A 20536-nucleotide genomic window follows, 5' to 3' on the forward strand; every position below is an offset into this window, starting at 1 on the left:
TCCCGAAACCGTTGACCCAGTCCTCTCCAAAGAGCCGGACGTGACGCGTGTGGGCTAAAAAGGCACCTCAGGGGTCAGCGCGCTAGTGAGCGAGTGTCAACAGCAAACCCGCGGGATCCTCTGCACGAGGCTTGGTGGCTAGGAATGGTTACGCCCGCTGGCTCTAGGGACCGTCTCTGAAGAGTGTGCCCTGGAGGGAGACGAAGGCTGGCGGGCGGGCTGGGGGAAGGGATCCCGGCCTGGAACAACTGCTGACTAATCGGCAGGCGGGATCACGCGCCTGTGCGCGCGCGGCGGGGCTCGGGGACACCTAGGTCTCGGCCTGGAGCCCGCGGCCGGACTCCCGGGCGGGCCCCCCACCTCGGCTCTCCAGGGTGGGTGGGGGTGGGGAGGACGTGCTCCACAGGACCTTGGACGCGTGGCCTGAGCGGGGGAGGGGACCGAGGTCCGTCAGCTCGGGAGGGAGGCCGGGAATGCCGCGCCCGACCCCCCTAACGGTCGGAGCTGAGAAGCCCTATAATCATCCATCCTTCAGCCCATACCCTTGTTTTAACAGAAAGCTCAGGCCCAAGAAATTGTGTACTTTCCCTAAAGTTACAAAGCTGAATTCGACCCAGACCCCAGGACGCCCCTCTCTGTGCACCACCCGGAAGCTTCTCCACTGTCCTTGACTTCCCATTCTGTCCTCCTGGCTTCCCAGTGTAAGGTAGGCAAGGTGTGATGATGCATAGCTCTGAGAGGTCGCTGGCAAGGGTTCCAGAAGGGTACTCAGGAGGATTGTTGGCGAGTGGTTTGTTTTGTTTTGTTTTGTTTTTAAAGAGTCACTGACACCGTGGACAAACAGACAAACATTAGCATGGCATGGCGGGCGAGGACTCTGAAGAAACCAGGGTCCGTGTGGGAGAAGTAGGCGTGTCACACCTTTCAGAGGATGGGCGTGGTTTCACCGCTGAGGCTTATGGCAGGAATTGGAAGGGAGCGGGGAGCCGGATGTGTAGCCACCCGTTTCCCATTTGATGTAAAATTACCTCCTTCAGGTGAGAGATCAGGCACCAGAGAGGCTTAGCTAGCGACTCACACTGTCTCAGGGGCCCGTCGGAATCAGAATGGGGAAAGGCTTGTATCTAGGAGGAGCAGCTGGATTAATTATTTCTTTTATTTATTTTTTTGTAAGTTAAATCATTATTTGATTCTTACAAGTTCCATTTTATTAATTGAAGATATGGTTGGAAGAGTATTACCGCTTGCCTATGATGTATGAGGCCCTAGTTTCCATTCCTCTCGCCAAGAAAGAGAAGAGACTAGTCCAGAGGACTCAAGGCCCAGTTCTCTATGTCCATGGACCTGTCCCTTAGTGCCCAGGGATGGAATGGTTGTGAGAGGAAGTTATAGGTGGCCCTGCCTCCAGGTAAGGGTGAAATCTGCCTGAGTGTCCAGGAGTGATAGCAGGGCCTGGAGGAAAGGCTGGGTTTGAAAAGAGCACTGGGGAGAAAAGCTTTGCTGTGTGGCAGGGAACAACCATGGGGTCATAGCTTCGACCAGCTTTACTTGCAAATTATCTGTGCCTCCTGTTAAGTAACGAAGTGGTGCTTTGGGTTCGTTCGAGAAAGCTGGGGGCCGAACCAGGTGCAATGGTGCAGATTTGGGACTTATCACTTAAAGCCCAGACAGAGACAGAAGAATCTCACATCCCAGGCTACAGTTACATGATGTGATTTGTTTAAAACAACAACAAAAAAAAACTTTGAAAAAGAGAATGTTGTGTCAGAATGGGCATTTCACAGATTAGGAAACTTGCCCCGGGACATACAGCAGACAGCTGCGGACATGGAATATCCTTTGCAAAATGAGGCTAGTGCCAAGGTTGGGGAGGAAACAGTGCCACAGTTGTCAATCACCTTGAAAAGCTTGGAATGTGGGACTCCTGTCTTTCAACCCCAAATTGCTTGTCCCAGTAGCAGGCCTCAGCCTCCTCCCAGTTCAAGGCCACCTGACTCCCTAAGGCTGGGAACACTGGAAAGGAGGCTGTAGCTGGCCTTGACTTTGCCATTCCTGGGGGAATATACCCACCTTTTTGGCAGTGAACGACTCCAGTTTCACTTGTCTGGTCCTGTTCTCCCACTGAGACCTAAGGCCCATCAGACTGTTTTAGTCTTTTGAGCCTAGGTCTCACGTCACCCAGGCTGGGTTTTTAACTTAAGAGCTCCTAACTTTTTCTTGTATTCTTTTTACAGCACTGGGAGGCAAATCCAGGTGCCTATGTATGGCTAGGTAAGCACCCCACCACTGATCTGCATCTCTGATGACCTTGTACTCAGTTCCCCTTGACTCCTCCTCCTGAGTGCTAGGGTCATAGGTGCACACTACCATACTGGCCCCATCAGGACTCTGTGAATGGCCCTGGCCCATCCCAGACATGTGGGCAGGTAGGATAGGAAGGTGGCTAATAAGAACACAGGTTGGGATTTGAGCCCACTACAGCCAAGCTATTGGACCTGCCTCTGCGGGTTCAGTTTTTGCCTCTGTAAAATGGGATCATTGGAGCCTGGATAGATGACTCAGCCGCTAAGAGCACTGACTGTTCTTCCAGAGGCCCTGAGTTCAATTCCTAGCAACCACTTGGTAGCTCACAACCATCTGTAATGGGATCCAACGCCATCTTCTGGTCTGTCTGAAGACAGCTACAGTGTACTCACTCATACATTAAATAAATAAATAAGTAACAAAAAGGGGGGGTCATTGGTAAAGCAATTGAAAGGGCATCAGATTAAAGCAGCAAAAATATTTTGCTACTGTTTTTGTTTATCCCTAGCATACAGCCTCAGGACCACCTTTGACCATCATCAACCAAACTATGCATGCCTGGGACCCTCCTGGCTCACTGTCCCGGACACTGCCCCTTGCTTCCTCAGTCCTGATGCTGCTGCTGTGCTGCCTGTGGTTATTGGGGGCTGGCCCCAGCCTCAGATTGGCTCCAGAGCTGCTCATGGAACCCTGGCAGGGTGAGGACTGGCTACATGAACCTTGAAGGAAGCTAGAGACTTATGCTAGGGCCCAAAACCAGTTAATGGCCTTAGTGTGAACCTTGTGGTGGTTACACAAGGATAAGGCAGGTTAGTGTTCAGACATGCCCAGCTCATCCACAGTAAAGAACGAGGGTAGAGGATCCTGTAAGGCACGGACGGTGAGATGGAAGCTGTGGGGAGGGTTCTGATAGCATCTCTTTCTGACAGCTTTCCCTGGAAATAAGGACTCAGGTTTTCAGCCAAATGCATACTTCCTACAAATGCGCCTCCGGCTTACATTTTAGGAACCCAAATGTTCAGGGAGGTGTAGAGATTTTCTAAGGTCATGCAGCTCTGTGGGAGTGGGTGGTTCTAGCAGGCAGTTTTTATTAGAACTGGCGCTATTAGCCAGATGTAAAAGAGATTTGGTAAATGTGACAAGCAGCTTCGATGTGCCTGGGACATAGCAACACTCAGTAGTTGTTTGCTATATGTTAGTTCGCTTTAATATAACCAGAGAGTAGCTGTGGTGTTGAGGACTTTGGTGTCCTCTACCAGGGATTAGGTAGACATCCTAGCTCCTGGGTAGAGAGGCTACCATACCAGGTGACCCTAGCAAAGGGCAGTCCATCCCTCTGACCTGACCCTCTTGTTCCCAGTGCACCGGCTACTAACCCATGCTCTGGGCCACACTGCACTGCCGGGCCTGCTCCTGAGCCTGCTGCTCCTGCCCACTCTGGGATGGTGGCAGGAGTGTCATCTGGGCACTCTGCGCTTCCTGCACAACTCTACCGTGCTTGCCCTGGCTACCGGGCTGCTGGCTGTGCTGCTGGCAGGCCTCGGCGTGTCCAGTGCAGCTGGAGGCTGTGGTTATATGCCTGTCCATCTAGCCATGCTGGCAAGGCAGAGTTACTACCCTGGATGGCCTCAGAGGACACTGTCACCATGGCTGCTACCATGGCTGCTGCTGGCCCTGACCCTGCTGCTCAGCTCTGAGCCACCCTTCCTGCAGCTCCTTTGTGGCCTTCTTGCTGGCCTAGCCTGTATCCTTTGCTTGAACCCAGGGACCACATGAACCTGTAGCTGGGCCTCTTGGGTGCCTTGGAAAAAAAATGACACAAGGGGGTCATGTCTAAGCAATGCCAGGTGACCAAACACCTGCTCCTGACACATCTTTTGAGCAATGCTGTGGGCTGGGGACAGGGCCCAGTAATCAAATGACCCTATGAGATGCTTGGGAGAGCTGAAGGGACCCTAGAAGTCACTAACTTGGATCATCAAAGCTAGATGAGCAGGCTAGGTTTAGAGCCTAACTGAAAAGAAGGCTCTGTGTAAGAGCGAGCCGGGGCTCTCTGGGAACAGAGTGCCAACTGAGGCCCATTAGTACAGTATCTTAAACATGAGCCTTGCTCCCAAGATATGGGAGAAATAGCCACCCAGAGAACAGGCTGACCATACAGCCATTCAGGCAGTCACGGGATCATGTCAGAACGCAGACACCAGTCACTCAAGTCTGCTGACAATAGGCTCTATCTTCAGGCACACAGGCTCTGGGAACAGGCTTGTGAGGTGGCTGGGGAGAAGGTTCTTCCCTGCCGGCTGACTAGGTTTGGGCAGTGCTTTTCTTTGTTTCAGCTGTTGATGGGAGTGAAAATGTGGTCCTAAGGGGTGCAAGATGAGACACATGGGAATGCCCACACATTCCCTTTACCCCACTTCATTTTGTTTTTCCTTGACCAGCCGCCCTGCCATGGGCAGGCAGATGCCACTGGGGCCTTCCGGTGGCTGGAGCTCTCAGAGCGGAGACTGCAGGTGTTACAGGAAGGAGTCCTTTGCAGGACTCTGGCCCGGTGCTGGCCTCTGAGGCTCCTTCCCACCCCAGGCAGTCTGGGTGAGCTGCCTGTCACTTACCCTGCTGGAGGAAGGTGAGGGTAGTGTCGGGCTCAGTGTTGGGTGGTGGAAGTTGTGACAGTGGCTGGCAGTCCAGGTCATCCACCTCTGTTCCTACAGGCCTGCCACCCCCAGTCCTCCTTACCTGGCTTCCTCAAACTCCTGGCCTCACAGTGATGGCTCTGCTCAGCTTCCACCAGGCCTCGGGCCTGGGCAGCTGACTTGGAAGAACTCAGAGAGGGACTTGGACTGGGCTGGGCCCAGCTTTGCTCCAGCAGCGCCGATGTGGGCAGCCCTAGATGAGCAAATGCTACAGGAAGGGATCCAGGCCTCACTTCTTGATTTATCAGTCCAGGGTTCCCAGAGCTCTCTGTGGTTCCCAAAGCCCTCTGTGTCTTCTCTAAGGTAAGGCAGGGTGGGCAGGGGTGCGGCTGCCTGATGTGAGCCATGCGGCCCTGACATTTCTTCCTTGTCCCTACCTCACAGGCTGCAGCAGCTACAGCACATGGGATTCCCCACTGAGCAGGCTGCAGTGGCCTTGGCAGCTACAGGGCGTGTAGAGGGGGCAGTGTCACTGCTGGTGGAAGGGTTAGTGGATACTGAGACCCTAGGGACGGAGGGGAGGAGTGGTCCTGCCCACTGCAAGGACACTGGGGCCTCATAGTCCAAGAAGAGATTAGGCCTGGCCTGAGTCCTTGCCTTGTCTCCTGAGGGCTGGATGGTGTCTTGAAAGCACCCTTGGGGCAGGAGTCGGCCTCAGCATGTCTCCCTTGTACTTTCTAAGAATAAAAGCTGATCTGCTTTTCAACCTGGCCTCCTGAATGTCTGTTGTCATGTCTGGCCCCTGTGTTGGCATCAGGAAGGATGAAGGAGTGAGCAAGCCGTGAATTCATGGCTGATACAGGAGGATGACTCCTAGTGTCTAGGACCACAGGACTCCTGCCCTCATATCCTTGGCTTGGGGGGACCCTTCTGGCTACCCTGGGCATCACATAGCGACCAAGCAGAGTAGGGTCAAGCAGGGATGTTTATTGTCCCATACATAGCAATCCATGTCATATGCAGCAGACACTTGGAGTAGGAGTTCCTTCTACACATCCCATCCCCACATGGGACCCAGGAGCAGTGGGGCCTGGGGTACAACTGCTGTAAGAAGCACCAACCGTTCAGTTAGAAATGAAGCAGCCTGGACTCAGGTGGAAACTCAGCACCAGAAGAGAGGGGCACACCGGACTCCCAAGGTGTTACAGGAAGGAAACAGACTTTTGGCCCGATCCTTGCACATCTGCAGGAGCAGACAGTCCCAGGCCCCAGCGTTAGGCAGCTGAGATGACTGGAACCCTTGTACCTCCATCCACCCCCACAAAGCCCCTTTGCCTCATTTCACAGAAGGAACTCGGCCAGGTGCAAGTGAGGCCTGGCTTTTTGAGGCCCAGTCCCTGTTTAGTCTGTCCTGTCCAGGCTGCTGTCACTGAGATCTGCCTACCCCTAAGACCAAGATGGCACAGGGGTCCCTGAGGATACTAATAAATAGGAACTGTCAGTCCCTGAAGGCAGCCGGCCAAGTCCAGGCTCGGGGAGGCAGCCTGGTGTGAACCCTGAAGAGCCACCACCCTCTCAGCTCCTCTCGTTGTGTCTCCTGGGGGTGATGATCTGGTAGTTGGTTGGGTGTCCTCCCCTCTTGTCTCGAAGGAGGCTGGGGGTACGTGTGCCATCAGGGCCTGTCCCGGATCCCAAGTCTGGTTCTGCCGGAGGGAATAAGGAGAGAGGCTGTGTCAGGGAGACACGCACGTGGAGAACCCACTCTTTGCCCTGGGAGGTAGCAGGGTACCCTGGCATCCTAGAGATGGGTATCTAAAGGCTGGTTAGACCTGCCCACAACCTCTCAGCCCCAAGCCCATCAAGAGCACTTGGCTGCCTGGTGTCTGATTTGATTAATAGGGATGGGTAGACTCACCACATAACACTCCCTAGGTTTTCTGGGTTTTTTTTTTTTTTTTTTTTTTTTGTTTTTGTTTTTTGCAGGTTTTGTTTTTCAAGACAAGGTTTCTCTGTGTGACAGAACCCTGGCTGTCCTGCATTTGATTTGTGGACCAGGCAGGCCTTACTTTCACAGAGATCCATCTGCCTCTGCTCCCAAGTCCTGGGATCCATTCAACATCATGTCTGATAGTGATCAATTTTTTGAGACTGATTTGGAGTGAAGATGAATTCTGGATCATCCAAATGAAATAACTAAGCTGAGGCCAGGGAAGAGACTTTTCCTCTTTCCTTGGGTTAAAGCACTATTTTGGAGGAAAGGGATTAGTAGAGTCAGGCTTTGGCCCAGAGCAGCCTCAGGGGAACTAGACCCTGTTAGGGCCCCAGTTGTCTTATTTCTAAAATTACAGACATTTTCTGAGGGTCTAGGTAGCACCAACAGAGATTGAAGTCAGTTTCAAAGGGACTTGTGAGATCTGTCTGCCCTGATCTGTGCATAAGCTGAATACAAGCATAAACTCGTACTTGCCTCCTGAGAAAACCAATATCCTTCAAACCCAAGCCTGGAAGCCTGTGAGTATCTGTTAGTACCCCGTAAAGCCAGGGAGAAGGTCAGGGTAGGCTATTTTCCCAGTAGAGGAGAGCCAGGATGAGTACTTGGCCAAGTACCTCCCTGTTCCTAGGATGAGGACCACTTCTTCCTGAAGGTGCTGCTTAGGGGTGGGCCATTAATGAGGGGCCTTGTACATTTTCCAGGGGCTTTCAGAAGCATGGCCAGCTAAAGATGGGGTCACAGTGGTTCTCCCCAGTTTTCTCCTTTTGTGCTTTCTAGGTGCCCCTCCTACTGTTACACTGATACAGAGAGACGGGGCACCAGAAAAAGTGCTGAGAATTTGGGATTTGGTTCTGTTCCCAGTGGTCCTTCAGGCCCTTAGGAGGCAATGGGGGATGGAGGATGGATGCTGAGTGGCTTAGGGTAGAGCCTTGCTATGTCTCCATCAAGACCACAGTCTCCCCTCCCAAGGCAGGGACAGGGAGGGTGAGGTGGAAGGAAGTCTAGCAGATGTTTCTAGAGTTTAGAGAAGCCACATGACTAATGGGTGGAAATTAGAAAGTCTATAGGCACTTTTTTTTTTGACAAAGTTTTGTTCAGTAGTCCAGGCTAGCCTCAAATTTGCTATCCTCCTGCCTCAGCCCTCCAGTGCTGGGATCATAAGCATGTAGCCACCATTCCTGACTTGAACAACATACACTCCAACCTCCAGATCTTATTAGACTTCCTGTCAGGGTTGTCTCTTGATATGGCTCAACCAGGTATTTTCTATGACCCCACATAGGGTCCCCTCTTCCAAGAAGTCTCCAGTGTCCAGCAAGAAGGGCCCACACCCTCAGGCATTCCTGATGTTTCTACAGTGAGTGATGAATAGTTCTCAGTACCCATCTGAGCTGAGCGCTCAGTTGGTACTTCCTGGTTTTGATGAACAAAGGCTTGGTTTCGACCCTACCTGATTTCTACAGTCAAGGACATTTTCAGAGAGAATACTTAGGGCCTCAGATTTTAGATTTATGGGGGGGGGGTGGACAAACTATGGCAGCCTCTGGGCATTGATGTGCATCTGGCTGTTAAGACAGGGCAGTGGCTGTAAGGGGCAAAAGGCAGCCGATGAGATAGGAGATGTCAGTGGGCAAGGGAGGAGCAGCCCATTCCCGTGAATGGCTAGCTGTGGGCTCCTTATCCTCAACTTCCTTTCAGGCTGCCTGTGCCTGCCTTCTAGAACATATCGGGTCTGCTCAGTGTTAGTCTCCACCTCTCAGAAACCTTGAAGAAAACAAGCCTGCAGACTTTTCGGCCTTTGTTTCTTCCTCTGCCCGTTCACTCACCACGGTGCTTGCCCTTCTGGTCTTCACTGAGACATCACCTCCAGGAAGCCCTCTTAGACTGTTTCTTCATGAACTGGCTCCTTCCCTCGCAGTGAGGACTGAACCCAAGGACTTGTACAAGTGAGGTACATGCTCTACCATGCTCTGGTCTCCAGCGGGCCAGAGGCATAATTATCAGCACTACTTAGCTTTCGCTGCTGGGGCCATCCTATGCCTGCCCTAAACTGCACAAGGGCAGGGCTACCTCTGCTGGCTCTGGTGGAGCCTGTGCAGGTAGGTGACCGTCAGAACAGGAAAGTTGGTTCACGTGCCAGGCTCTACGTCCTTGTAGTGGAAAGGTGCAAAGTGTCTTCTGGCCCAGACCAAGCACCGCGGGCATCTTCTTCGTGCCCAAGCCTGTCCCAGGCCCATCCTGGGAGGGTTTGCCCCTGCCTGCCCGCCCTGCCATTACCTGGCCAGATGATGGCTTCCAGCAGTGTGACCCGTCTGGCCAGGAGCTCCAGCTGAGCCTGCTGCTGCAGGAAGCTCTGTAAGCTAGGAGCCTGATGGGAGATCGAGAAGAGCAGACGGTGCGAGTCTGGCCTCTAAGGGCTGGGCTGGGCGCCGTGGGGGAGGAAGGCAGCCAGATGCTGATGGGCTTCAGGGCAGGAGTCTGGACCAGTGTCCACTAGACCTCAGTGTCCCCTCATGAGAGAGGGAGGAGCTTGCCTAGCTCCTTAGGTAGCCAGGAAGATGGGAATTGGAGGGTGAGTGCTGGGCTAAGGGTTGGGCTCTCTTATGCCCTGACAGGGAACTTAGGATACACTAGGACCACAATGGCAACTGCAGGAGGAATACCTGGGGCCAGGAAGGCAGGTCCTATAAGAGCTTCAAGAACTTAATGGGAAGCTGGTCAGAACTGGCTTTATTATCCAGAATCCTCTGGGTCCTGAGTCTGCCTCTGTCACCCACAGTTCCCTGCACTTTTGGAATCTAGCTACATAACCTATTTTCCTGTAGGTCTGGAGACTGTCTCCATTGCCCATGACCTCTCTAGAGTTGAAGCCCAAGTAGAGTCTACATCTGTTATCTATAGTCCTATGGGTTTGGGCTCTAACTGCATGACCCCTGACCTCAGTATGACTAGAGTTTGGCTGTTACCCACAATCCCTTGCTGATTAGGTGTTTGGCTTCTTTTCCTTTTCTTTCTTTTTCTTCTTTCTTTCTTTTTGTTGTATGTTTTGTTTTTCAAGACAGGGTTTCTCTGTGTAGCCCTGACTGTCCTGGGACTCAGTCTGTAGACCAGGCTAGCTTTGAACTCACAGAGATCCACCTGCCTCTGCCTCCTGAGTGCTGGGATCAAAGGTGTAGGCCACCGTGCCCAGCTTAGAAGTCTGTTTTCATTGCCCATAATTTCTTGCAAATCTCCTCTGTCAGTAACTACTTCACCCACAATGCCTAGAGAGAGGCACAAGGGTGAGTCCCGTGGAGAGGGGATCAGTCATTCAGGGTCGAGTAGCCTCTGTAGCCTATGCTTCTTCAGCAGAACTGGACTCAGTTCCATCCCAAGAAGGTTTGGGGGAGGCTGGTAAGCATGAGCTGGCCTGGCTGGCCGTCCGTCTGTCTGTCTCTACTCACCATAGAGCCCAATCATTGTTTCCAAGATTAAAACCCTCTCAGCTAAAATCTTCAAAGCCTCGCGTAGTTGGTGCAACCCCTCCCCCTGTGGAGGAAAGAGACAGATGCAGCCGTGACGGGGGGCAGGGAGGGGACCCTGCAAAGCCTGCCAATGGCCCATGCCCCACTCAGGACAAGCACCTTAGTCCTGTACCACCTACCACAGCCCAGGACCCACGGACAGCCAAACAAGACCGAGGGGTACAGGATGGGGGCAAGGCAGGAGGAAGCAACCCCTGGACACTCTCTCAGAGAGCACCACAGAAAGCCATCTTGTTCTCAAGGCCCTGTGGCACCAGCTTGACCTGTCACCCTCATCCTCACAGCCTCTGCGCATTGCCTGTGACATCCCTAGGCCATCTGTACTCTGGGGGCACACACTGTCTCTCTCCATTTTACATTCCTCACATCTTTCCCTTTCTCTTTCTTCATGTTCTTCAAGTCGACTTTCTGTTTTAACGGGTCCCGTCAGCGTCACCCTCACTCTGGCAGTGAAAGGAAGTTAGTTGCTAGGGATTCTATTCACGCTCTGATGAGTATTAAGTGAACATCACAATGTTCGAATGATATTGTTGATTAAAATGAGGCTAATCTGAGGCTCAAGCCCAGTCCCCCTCCTTCGGGAAACCATTCACCTCTCTGCTGAGACCACACCGGTCCCACATTCTGACCCACCGTGGTGTGCACCCTCAGCCCAGCCCCTCCCAGCAGCAACTGAAGGCACTCCCAGGCCTGGGGCTCTCCACCCTCCCTAAATAGATGCTCATTTAGAGACCTCTCTTGGACTTTCTCCCAGTTTGTCCTTTTCTTCCCCAACACAAGGTCCACGGTCTTGCCCAGCACATGTCCCCTCCTAAACAACTTCCAACAGACACCAGGATGCTTGCAACACTTATCCCACACCTGATGGCATCTAGAAGTCTCTTGGCACTTAGTGTAGGGCAAGTAAAGGGATGAAAACACACATCTCCTTATGTGTGTGTGGTGTATGCACGTGTATATATATATGCACCTGAACACTTGTATAGAAGCCAGTGTGTGTGTGCATGTATATGTGTGTAGAGTTCTAATCATGCCAAAGTGTGCACATTAAGGTCGCACGTTAACTTGTGGCCACAACATGTGTGTGGCCGTCAGAGAACAAATTGAATGAATCGGCTCTTTCTTCTCGTCACACGGGTCCTACAAACTGAACTCAGTCTTGTGTCTTGTGAAGTATGAAGGCCTCCCCGTTGTATTTTGCCTCCCATCTTACTCTTTGAGACAGGGTCGTAAGGTGCATCCAGCGTGTACAGTTTCCTGTTCAGCTAGTCTGGCTGGCCATCAAACTCCACCTGTCTCCTGGGGTGCAGGCATATGTGCCATGTCTGACTTCTGTTTAGATGCTGGGGTCAGAACTCGAGGCCTCTTGTATGTACAGCAAGTGCTCTTACCCACTGAGCCATGTCCTCCACCCCCATCTGTGCATGTATGTTCGGCATGTGGTGTGAGTATGGGTTTGTAGATGGGTGCTCACATGTGTATGCACGCGCACATGCACACTGACCTGGAGGCTAGAAGTTGGCATCTGAGGTTTTCCTCCACCTTATTTCTTGAGGCATGGTCCCTCAGTGGAACCCAGAGTTTGCTCTGGTAATCCTGTTTCTGCCCTCCTAGCTCTGGAATTAGGAATGGGCTGCCATGCCCCTCCCCCAGCATTTATGTGGATCCTAAAATCTAGACCCTGGTCCTCACTTCTATCTTTCCTGATCCTCCCCCATTTTTTTCCTTTGAGATATAATGTGGCCCAGGTTAGCCTCAACCTCACAACAGTTCTGCCTCAGACTCCCATGTGCTGGAATTTGAGACATTTGGCTCACCAGCCAACACTCTGAAGCAGTGGCTCTCCACAAGAACATCTATGCAGTCAAGAGGCCTCCCAATGTATCAACTGAGTGTGTTCATTTCTCCGGGCTTTTCCTTATGTTCCAACTGTTCTATTAATATCATAAGTAAAGATGGAGCTATTCTTGGTCCACTGAACTGCCATTTCAGCCTGGGGTACACGGGGTCACATGCCAAAGTGTCCTCTTCAGGTGTCGTGGGAACAGGTGATGAAAATGGATGCTCCTGGGGCTGGGGACATGGCTCAGTGGGAAGAGCACTCGGTTATGGAGAATGAGGGGCCTGAATTCAGATCTTCAGAATTCATATAAGAAGCCGCCCAAGGGCTGGAGAGATGGCTCAGCTGTTAAGAGCACTGACTGCTCTTCCAGAGGTTCTGAGCTCAATTCCCAGCAATCACATGGTGGCTCACAACCATCTGTAATGGGATCTGACGCCCTCTTCTGGTGTGTCTGAAGACAATGGCAGTGTACTTACATACATAAATAAATAAATCTTTAAAAGAAGAAGAAGCCACCAAAGCTCGAGTTGGTGGCGCACGCCTTTAATCTTGGAGTTGGAAGGCGGAGACAGGTAGATTATAATTTTGAGGCCAGCCTGGTCTACAGAGAGAGTTTTAGGACACCCAGGGCTACACAGAGAAACCCTCTTGAAAAACAAACAACAACAACAACAAAAAAAAAAACTTTCCAATGCCGGTAACCCCAGCAGTGGGAGGGTATAGAGGAAGGCTGTTTGCTGGCTGCTACCTAGCTAAAAAAATGTAAGCTCCCAGATTCAATCACAGGAAACATGGCAGAGAATGTTACATATGCACACACAACCACACACATGTATACATACAGATGCAACACACACATACACAGAGAGACAGAGAGACAGACAGAGACAGAGAGACAGAGAAAGTGTGTGAGTTTAGTTTACTTGCTGGAGAAACAGCTCAATGGTGGAAAGCATTTGCTGCTCTTCCAAAGAGCCCAAGTTTGGGTCCCAGCACCCACTTTGGACAGCTCACAATCACCCATTAACTCCAGGTCTAGGGAATCTGTCGCCCTCTCCTGGCCTTTTTAGATACTAACACACATATGATATATACATTTACACACATGCACATAAATAAAAGTAAATCTTAAGACATTTTAAAAGTTTAGACTTTCAAACCACTGTGAAGCCATTCCTAGCATGGACGACAGGCCAATGAGGAACAATCAAAGGGCACCTAGTCCCAGCAAGGGCTGCTCAGATGTAGCTTTATCTCCTTGGGAAGAAGCAGGTGGACAGATCTAGGACATTTACAAGGCCAGCAGTGAGAGGGGCAGGGAGCACGCTCTAGGTTAAGATGGTGGAACTTGGAGACACTGTAGTGTAGGAACCTTGCTCAGATATTGGCTAAGAGTTTTATTTATTCTTTTGTGTATAAATATTGCACCTGTGCTTTGCATGTATGTTTGTGCATCGTGTGTGCACAGTGCCCACTGAGGCCAGAAGCCCTTTTGGGACTAGACTTACAGATTGCCGTGGGCTGCCACGTGAGTAATGGGAATCAAACTCAGGTCCTTAGTAAAGCCCCTAACCACTGAGCCATCTGTCTCTTTGTGTTTCATGTATGTGGTAGTGGAAATAGAGCCTGACAAGTACCAGGCAGCTTCTATACCACTGAGACTTATTCTAGCCCCTCCCTTTTATTGTGAGAATAATAAAATCTTCAGTATGTTCTCTGACAAGATCTCACTAACTCGTCCAGGCTGGCCTTGAACTTGTGGCCCTCTTGTCTCAGCCTCCTGAGCAGCTAGGATTACAAGTTTATATACCAGCCCCAGCTCTGCCTCTTTATTTTCCTTCACAGCCAAGGCAGCATCCAGGGTCCCCTGACACCACTGACTACTGTCTGCCTTGCTGCCGGTCCGTGCTCCCACTTAAAGGCCCCTGGCCTCTGATCAGGATGCCCACAGCCTTCTAGAGTTCCTTTCTGTTTCCAATCCATTCTCCAAATTGGCATTCAGAAACACACTTTGCAAACAAAACCCTGACCATACCATTCCTCACATTCTTTAATTAAAACAAAAATCTTAATTTTTGAGATCTTTCAGTATCTCACTCTGAAGCCCAGGTTCGCTTTGAACTTGCAGCAATCCTTCTGCCTCAGGCATCTGACTGTCAGGATTAGAAGTGTGAGCCACCATTCCTGGTTCCCAGTTTAGCATTAACTTAAATGACGTCCCAGGTCCATCAGCGTCAGAATCCCTTAATGTGGCCTCCTAGTTTCTGAGAGCTTCTGTCCTCTCTCACGGCTTGCCTGCCAAGCTGTCGCTCCAAGTACTTGCTACTCCAAAAATATCCCAGGCCCTTTTACATGCTGCCCACCTCTTGCCTGTTTGAACACCCCGTGACTGGTTAGGTCTCTTTCGTCCCCAATACACTATTGGTATAAACATCCCCACCACAGCTAAGTTCCTTTTGTTCTGTGGCTGCTGACCACTGTTTTACCCAATTTCACGGCGACTCCTCCTGGGACCTGTGTCTGCAGAGAGCCTCTCTACACTGCCCAGCCCTGAGTCTGGCATACGGAGCGATGCTTAGGGAATGGTAATGGATTCTCTAGCCTCTCTGGGAATTTAGATGTCTTACCCTGTTTCACTTTGGGCCTCACTTTTGGTGCCACCAGTTTGCTCCACTGAGCTGGTCCTCAGTTTCCCCTGTCTAAATAAAGGATGAAGATTCTCTTCCCTCTTGACTCAGACCAGTCACTCTGCTCCTGCAGTACATGACTGTGACCACCTGGTGACACTGCTGAGCTACAGCTAAACCTGGCAAGCCGCTCTGAAAGCTGCACTACCTTTAGGGGGCGCTGGCAAGCGAAGCGTGTCCACGGGATGGTCCCATTGTCCCGGGATCCCTACCAACCTCTAACAGAGCTGGTCCCTCAGCCCGGCAGCCACATGCATCTCTTGCCCAGCGATCCCTCTTCCAGGCAGCAAGCAGGAGTAGAGAGAGGTGCAGGGGATGAAAGAAGATGGGCAGGTAGGGGTCCTGCTACCTTTTGGGGGGCTCTCCCATAGCTAGTCCTGGGTTCAAGGCCTGACCTGGATTAGCCCCAGGCTCCCCAGACAGGGATAGGAGCTGCAAAGCCTGGCTCTGTAGTGACCTGATTTTTCTCATACCTTCTGGGATGGGTGAAAACCCTGTTTTCTCACCCTGGATCTCTGGGGGGGGGGCAGTGAGGGGTCTAAAGGAGGCAGGGAGCTGCTCACTGGGTCTCCCTGCTCATAGCCAGGTTCACAGTGACTCTGTCAAAGACCAGGAACCACAGAAGTGGACAGGTGAGGATGGAGGGTCGGGAAGCAGGCATCTGGGAGAGGTAGCAGGACCCCTAGAAGTCATGGGGTACACAGAGGTGAACTCGTGCAGGGTGAGGGCTACCACGGCTGTATCCATCACTGACTCCCATGACCACAAACAGACAAGACAAGGTTGGAGGCTGATGCTGGCCACACCCTCACCAATGGTGCTCAGGAAGGGCAGGTGGGAAGGCAGGATGCCAGCTTCTAAAGAGTACCCAGGCTGTCTTTGTCGTAGGGATGTTGGCAGTTTGCACCCACCCTATCTGTTGTTCAAATGCTTCCCATGTTAGCAATGGTTGCCAAGTGCAAGCACCTGGGACCTCAACGTGGTACGCTCTAGGCTTCCTTCTCTACCTTTAGGCAGAGTAGATCCCTACTGAACAAATCTGCTCGTTACTTCTGCTGATCTTAAAGTTCCCAGCGAGGTCCTTGAAATCATGAGATTTCTACATGTGTGGTCTCCAGGTCTCCCCATTTCATTTACGAAGTGTCTGTCTGCTCTGCATATGACAGTTTCTAGCCCCCCCTTTCTATTGTTCAGTTTCCTTTGTCTAGATCACTTTATCTCAGTTTTTACGGTTCTCTTTGCATATGACAGTTTCTAGGCTTCCCTAGTGGATCACTTGAAGTACCTCTTGCAGATCTTTTGAGTATAGCAGAGTTAGGTCTCCTGGCCTCATTAACCATGTAACATATACATAGTGGTTTCAAGGTTTCCCTTCCCCAAGCTTCCTGAATTCTCTATGTGTGTCTGTTGGTTTCTAGGTCCCTAGTCCTTTATCCCATGGATCCCTTGTGCACCCTTTTTTATTGTCCCATAACTTGCCTAAGGTCCCTTTTCTGTTTTAGGTGGATGCTTTCTTCACATTTCCCTTCCTTCTGTGGTCAACGAGACAAAGCCAAAACCTTTGCCAGGAGGGACCATGGAAGTGGAGAAGGGGTCTAGCCTGGGTTTCCTAAACTGCCCAACAGCCTGGCAAGGTTGCAGAGGTTAAGTGGGTGAAGACAGAGGCAGAGAGCATGGGTGGGTTCTGCTGGAGGGCTGACCCTGGTTAGTAGGGAGTGTTGGGAGGGTGTGGGGGCAGGGCTCCTGTGAGTATGTGAGTAGGACACCCTCCATCCCAAGGTCCACCAGTGAGAGGATTCTTTACTGAGCACCCAGGGCAGGGAGGACAGGGCAGGAGGAGGGAGGACAGGGCAGGAGGAGGGAGGACAGGGCAGGAGGAGGGAGGACAGGGCAGGAGGAGGGAGGACAGGGCAGGAGGAGGGAAGGCAGGTGCCTGGCTGTAGCTTACCCAGTGGCTCTTCTCACCAGGGTCTCCTTTGGGGCCAGGTTCTCCCTGAAAGAAGTCAGAGACAGAAGTAAGGAAGGGAAGGGAAGGGACGGGAAAGGGAGGGAAGGGAAGAAATGGGAGGGGAGGGGAGAGAGCTGGAGGTGGAGGAAGCCGGTATAAGGAAAAAAGACTGACAGAAACCTGGCTGTGAAGCTGGTGTAGAGCAATGGCCTAGCACCTGTGAGACACTGGGTTCAGTGTCTGGGGAGGGCAGTGTGCAAGGAACCCCGGGAGGAGACTACAAGTTGGTAGATTGAACATAGATTTCAAGAACTTCCTGTCACATAGCACAGAGCGTTTGGAAATACCCAGTGCTTTCTCCTTTGACTGCAGAAAGCCCTAACAGAAAGGCCAGGGCTATGGGGTTTTCTTAGGACCAAGAACAAAACCAAAATGGATTTTCTGTAATAAAGGCAAATTTCCAAAAGACCCATCTGTAACCTAGCTGTCCTGGGGCCCTCAGCTCTGCTCAAGAAATTAACAGAATGGAGCTCCTTAGACTGTACTGTCTATGATGGTTTGTATATACTTAGTCTAGGGAGTAGCACTATTAGGAGGTATGGCCCTGTTGGAGTAGGTATGTCACCATGGGTATGGGTGTGAGCTATAAGACTCTCACCCTAGGGCTGGAGAGATGGCTCAGCAGTTAAGAGCACTGACTGCTCTTCTAGAGGTTCTGAGTTCAAATCCTAGCAAACACATGGTGGTTCACAACCATCTGTCATGAGATCTGATGCCCTCTTCTGGTGTGTCTGAAAACAGCTACAGTGTATTCATATACAATAAAATAAATAAATAAATAAAATTATATATATATATATAAAAGACCCTCATCCTAGCTGCCTGGAAAGGAGTATTCTGCTAGCAGCCTTCATCTAAAGATGTAGAACTCTCAGCTCCTCCTGCACCATGCCTGCCTAGAACATTATGATGTTCCCACCTTGATGTTAATGGACTGAATCTCTGAATCTATAAGCCAGCCCCAATTAAATGCTGTCCTTATAAGTGTTGCCTTGGTCATGGTGTCTGTTCACAGCAGTAAAACCCTAAGACACCTCTCATGCAATAAAGCTTTTGAGAAGAAGCTGTGTGAAACAAATAAATAAAAACAAGAAACGAGATGAGCGTGTAAGAGAAAGATCAATCAACAGAAGCAGACCTGTAGCTAACGTGGTGTAAGTAGGAGACAAGGCATTTAAAACATCCGTGACAGGGGCTAGAGAGACGGCTCAGTGCTTAAGACCACTGGATGCTCCCACAGAGAACCCGAATTCCCAGCACCCACATGGTAGAGAACAGCCATCTGTAACTCCAGTTCCAGGGGATCTGGCACCCTCTTCCCACCTCTGTGGGCACCAGGCATGCATGTGGTGCACAGACATATATGCAGGCAGACTACCCATACATATAAAAAGAAATCTTAAAGAAATTAATAAAATATCTATGACAGATATTCTGGACCGTGGAGATGGTTCAGCAAACCTGGACAAGCCTGGGGATATGAGTGGATCCTGAAACCCACAGTGGGAGGAGAGAGCTGAACTCTGTCCTGTTTTTCATGCATCCTCCCACCAGCAAATACACATGCACAATAATAGTAAAAAAAAAAAAAAAAAAAAAAAAAAAAAAAAAAAAATCAAACATTTTAAACCTTTTTAAAGCAGATTGAGAGAAATGTAAAGACCATGAGTACATGAGCGTAGACTCCAATAGAGGCCCTGGAGCTGGAGTTGCAGGTGGTTGTGAGCTGTCTGACGTGGGTGCTGGCAACTCAACTGGGGTCCTCAGAAAGAGCAATTATTCATTTAACCACCGAGCCATCTCTTCAGCTCCCTAAAAATGCTTTAAAAGAATCAATGGGGGGGGGGGGGGGTTGGAGAGATTGCTCAGTGGTTAGAGCACTGGCTGCTCTTCCAGAGGTCCTGAGTTCAATTCCCAGCAACCACATGGTGGCTCACAACCATCCGTAATGGGATCTGATGCCCTCTGCTGGCCTGCAGGTGTACATGCAGGCAGAACACTATACAGAACAAATAATTTTTAAAAAATATAGTACAGAATAGAGTTTATTCAGGTTATGGGAGAGTTAAGAGGGTGGTAGAGGCACGGGGGGCGGGGATAGAGGAGTAGAGGCCGGCCATGAGCACATGGAGGGAGATGGGGGAAGGGAAGGGGAAGAGGAGGGATAGGGTTGGGAGAGCAAGTGAGCCAGGAAGCAAGAGCCATAATAAATAATCTTAAAAAAAAAAAAAAAAAAAAAAAAAAAAGTAGTCAGATTAAACAGTAGTACACCTGTGTAATTCCAGCTTTGGGGAGGCTAACGCTCCTGAGTTCAAGAATTAGATAGATAAGAACTCCAGGTCTATCTAAGCTAAGTAGTGAGATCTTATCTTAAGAGAAAAATAAAATAAAAACAAACAAAACAAGCAATCACCTGGGAATGATACGCTTTGTGACAAGATGGAGAAGGTTAGGGGACATGCAGATTGTTTTTAAAACTCAAATAGAAATCCTGAAAATAAAATTTCGCTATGCATGAGGCCCGGTGAGATGGTTCAGCAAGCAAAGGGACATGCCATTAACCTGAAACTTGAGTTCACTCCTCTGAACCCACATGATGGAAAGACAGATCGATAACTTTGAGATGTGCCTGGACCTCCACTTATGCCGCAGCATGCACTTGTGCCCAGCATGCATGTGTGCCCAGCATGCATGTATGCACACATATACAAGTAAAACGTGATAAAGATTTAACATTTGTTAGGACTAACAGAAGATTGTACAAAAAAAAGTGCCAATTAATCTGAAGAAAAGCTATTTTAAACTGAAGCACATAGGGAAATAAAAGGATGTTTTCAAAAACCGGGCTGGGCGAACTGTTTGCTGGGTACATGCTCTCCAGGAATGAGGCCTGGGGCTCCAGTCAGCACTGTAACTGCAGCTCTAGGCACAGAAGACAGTGGACGGAGAGCGTCTCCCACTGACCCATGGCTTTTTTTCAAGTTTGATTTTAAATCAAAATACAACTCTAGGATCCAAGTGGAGCACCAAGCTGAGACGTGACCAAGTCATTCTAGTAGCGTAAAAGTGTGTGTGTGTGTGTGTGTGTGTGTGTGTGTGTGTGTGTGTGTGTTGGGGGGGGGGGAAACCAGTAATTTTTTTAATCTTTTTTTTTTTTTTTTTTGAGACAAAGCTTCATTATGTAGCCAGGCTGGCCTTGAATTGGCGAGTCTCCTGCCTCTGCTTTCTAAGAGCTGGGATTACGGGTTTGTGCCACTGGTCCTAGCAGTCAGAAAGATGAGCACACAGTTCCAGAGCAGAAACCCACAGGAAGCAGAGCAGGGTGAGGACCAGGTGTAACAGAAGCCTCAGGAGAGGCTCAGTTGGTCCCAATCAGAGTGAATTTCTCTGTGAATTTCATGTCAAAGACTTGCACCCATGTCTTCCCAGTGAATATGGGAGAGGGGAAAGGAAGAAAGGGAACTGTTTGGAAATACGAAAGAACATTCTGTTTCCATGAGGCCGAGGCAGAAGGACTGTCAGAAACTGGAGGCTAGCTTAAGTG

The 20536-nt window shown here is 50.4% G+C and overlaps 2 protein-coding genes across 14 annotated transcripts in view; one reads left to right on the plus strand and one right to left on the minus strand.

Moving 5' to 3' along the window:
- The first annotated feature begins 19 nt into the window (after positions 1 to 19).
- Positions 20 to 5703, plus strand: RHBDD3 (rhomboid domain containing 3). 8 transcript variants are annotated; one of them, XM_080925541.1, is made up of 10 exons: positions 98 to 374; positions 557 to 706; positions 820 to 1037; positions 1221 to 1408; positions 2235 to 2271; positions 2813 to 3002; positions 3665 to 4048; positions 4768 to 4930; positions 5016 to 5300; positions 5382 to 5703. In XM_080925541.1, the coding sequence occupies exons 6-10, from the start codon at positions 2855 to 2857 to the stop codon at positions 5557 to 5559; spliced, it is 1158 nt and encodes a 385-aa protein (XP_080781667.1). In that variant the 5' UTR covers positions 98 to 374; positions 557 to 706; positions 820 to 1037; positions 1221 to 1408; positions 2235 to 2271; positions 2813 to 2854; the 3' UTR covers positions 5560 to 5703. The 8 variants fall into 8 exon arrangements, with proteins under 8 accessions (XP_080781666.1, XP_080781667.1, XP_080781668.1 ...); XM_080925542.1 differs by having other exon boundaries at positions 820 to 891; XM_080925540.1 differs by lacking the exons at positions 98 to 374; positions 1221 to 1408 and adding an exon at positions 20 to 73.
- A 362-nt stretch (positions 5704 to 6065) lies between these two features.
- The window catches only part of EMID1 (EMI domain containing 1), a 35842-nt gene continuing 21371 nt past the window's right edge, over positions 6066 to 20536 (minus strand). For 3 of the 6 annotated variants that reach the window (XM_080941248.1, XM_080941249.1, XM_080941245.1), the window contains 3 exons: positions 16933 to 16977; positions 10374 to 10458; positions 6390 to 6640 (listed from right to left, as the gene is read on the minus strand). In XM_080941248.1, the coding sequence (XP_080797374.1) occupies positions 6513 to 6640; positions 10374 to 10458; positions 16933 to 16977 (258 nt within the window). In that variant the 3' untranslated portion in view covers positions 6390 to 6512. Of the gene's footprint in view, positions 6641 to 9207; positions 9299 to 10373; positions 10459 to 16932; positions 16978 to 20536 lie in introns of all 6 variants that reach the window. The other 3 variants (XM_080941247.1, XM_080941244.1, XM_080941246.1) reach the window with 2 other exon arrangements.

This window comes from Micromys minutus, assembly GCF_963924665.1.
Source record: "Micromys minutus genome assembly, chromosome: 1".
Classification (NCBI taxonomy): domain Eukaryota; kingdom Metazoa; phylum Chordata; class Mammalia; order Rodentia; family Muridae; genus Micromys; species Micromys minutus.

What these genes read in the sequence shown, in the direction of transcription:
- RHBDD3 (XM_080925540.1), top strand. Translation starts at nt 2,855, where the DNA reads ATGCATGCCTGGGACCCTCCTGGCTCACTGTCCCGGACACTGCCCCTT. An exon ending in CCTTCTTGCTGGCCTAGCCT is followed by an intron (nt 4,049 to 4,767) that starts GTATCCTTTGCT and finishes ATGGGCAGGCAG; the next exon opens with ATGCCACTGGGGCCTTCCGG. An exon ending in ACTTACCCTGCTGGAGGAAG is followed by an intron (nt 4,931 to 5,015) that starts GTGAGGGTAGTG and finishes CTGTTCCTACAG; the next exon opens with GCCTGCCACCCCCAGTCCTC.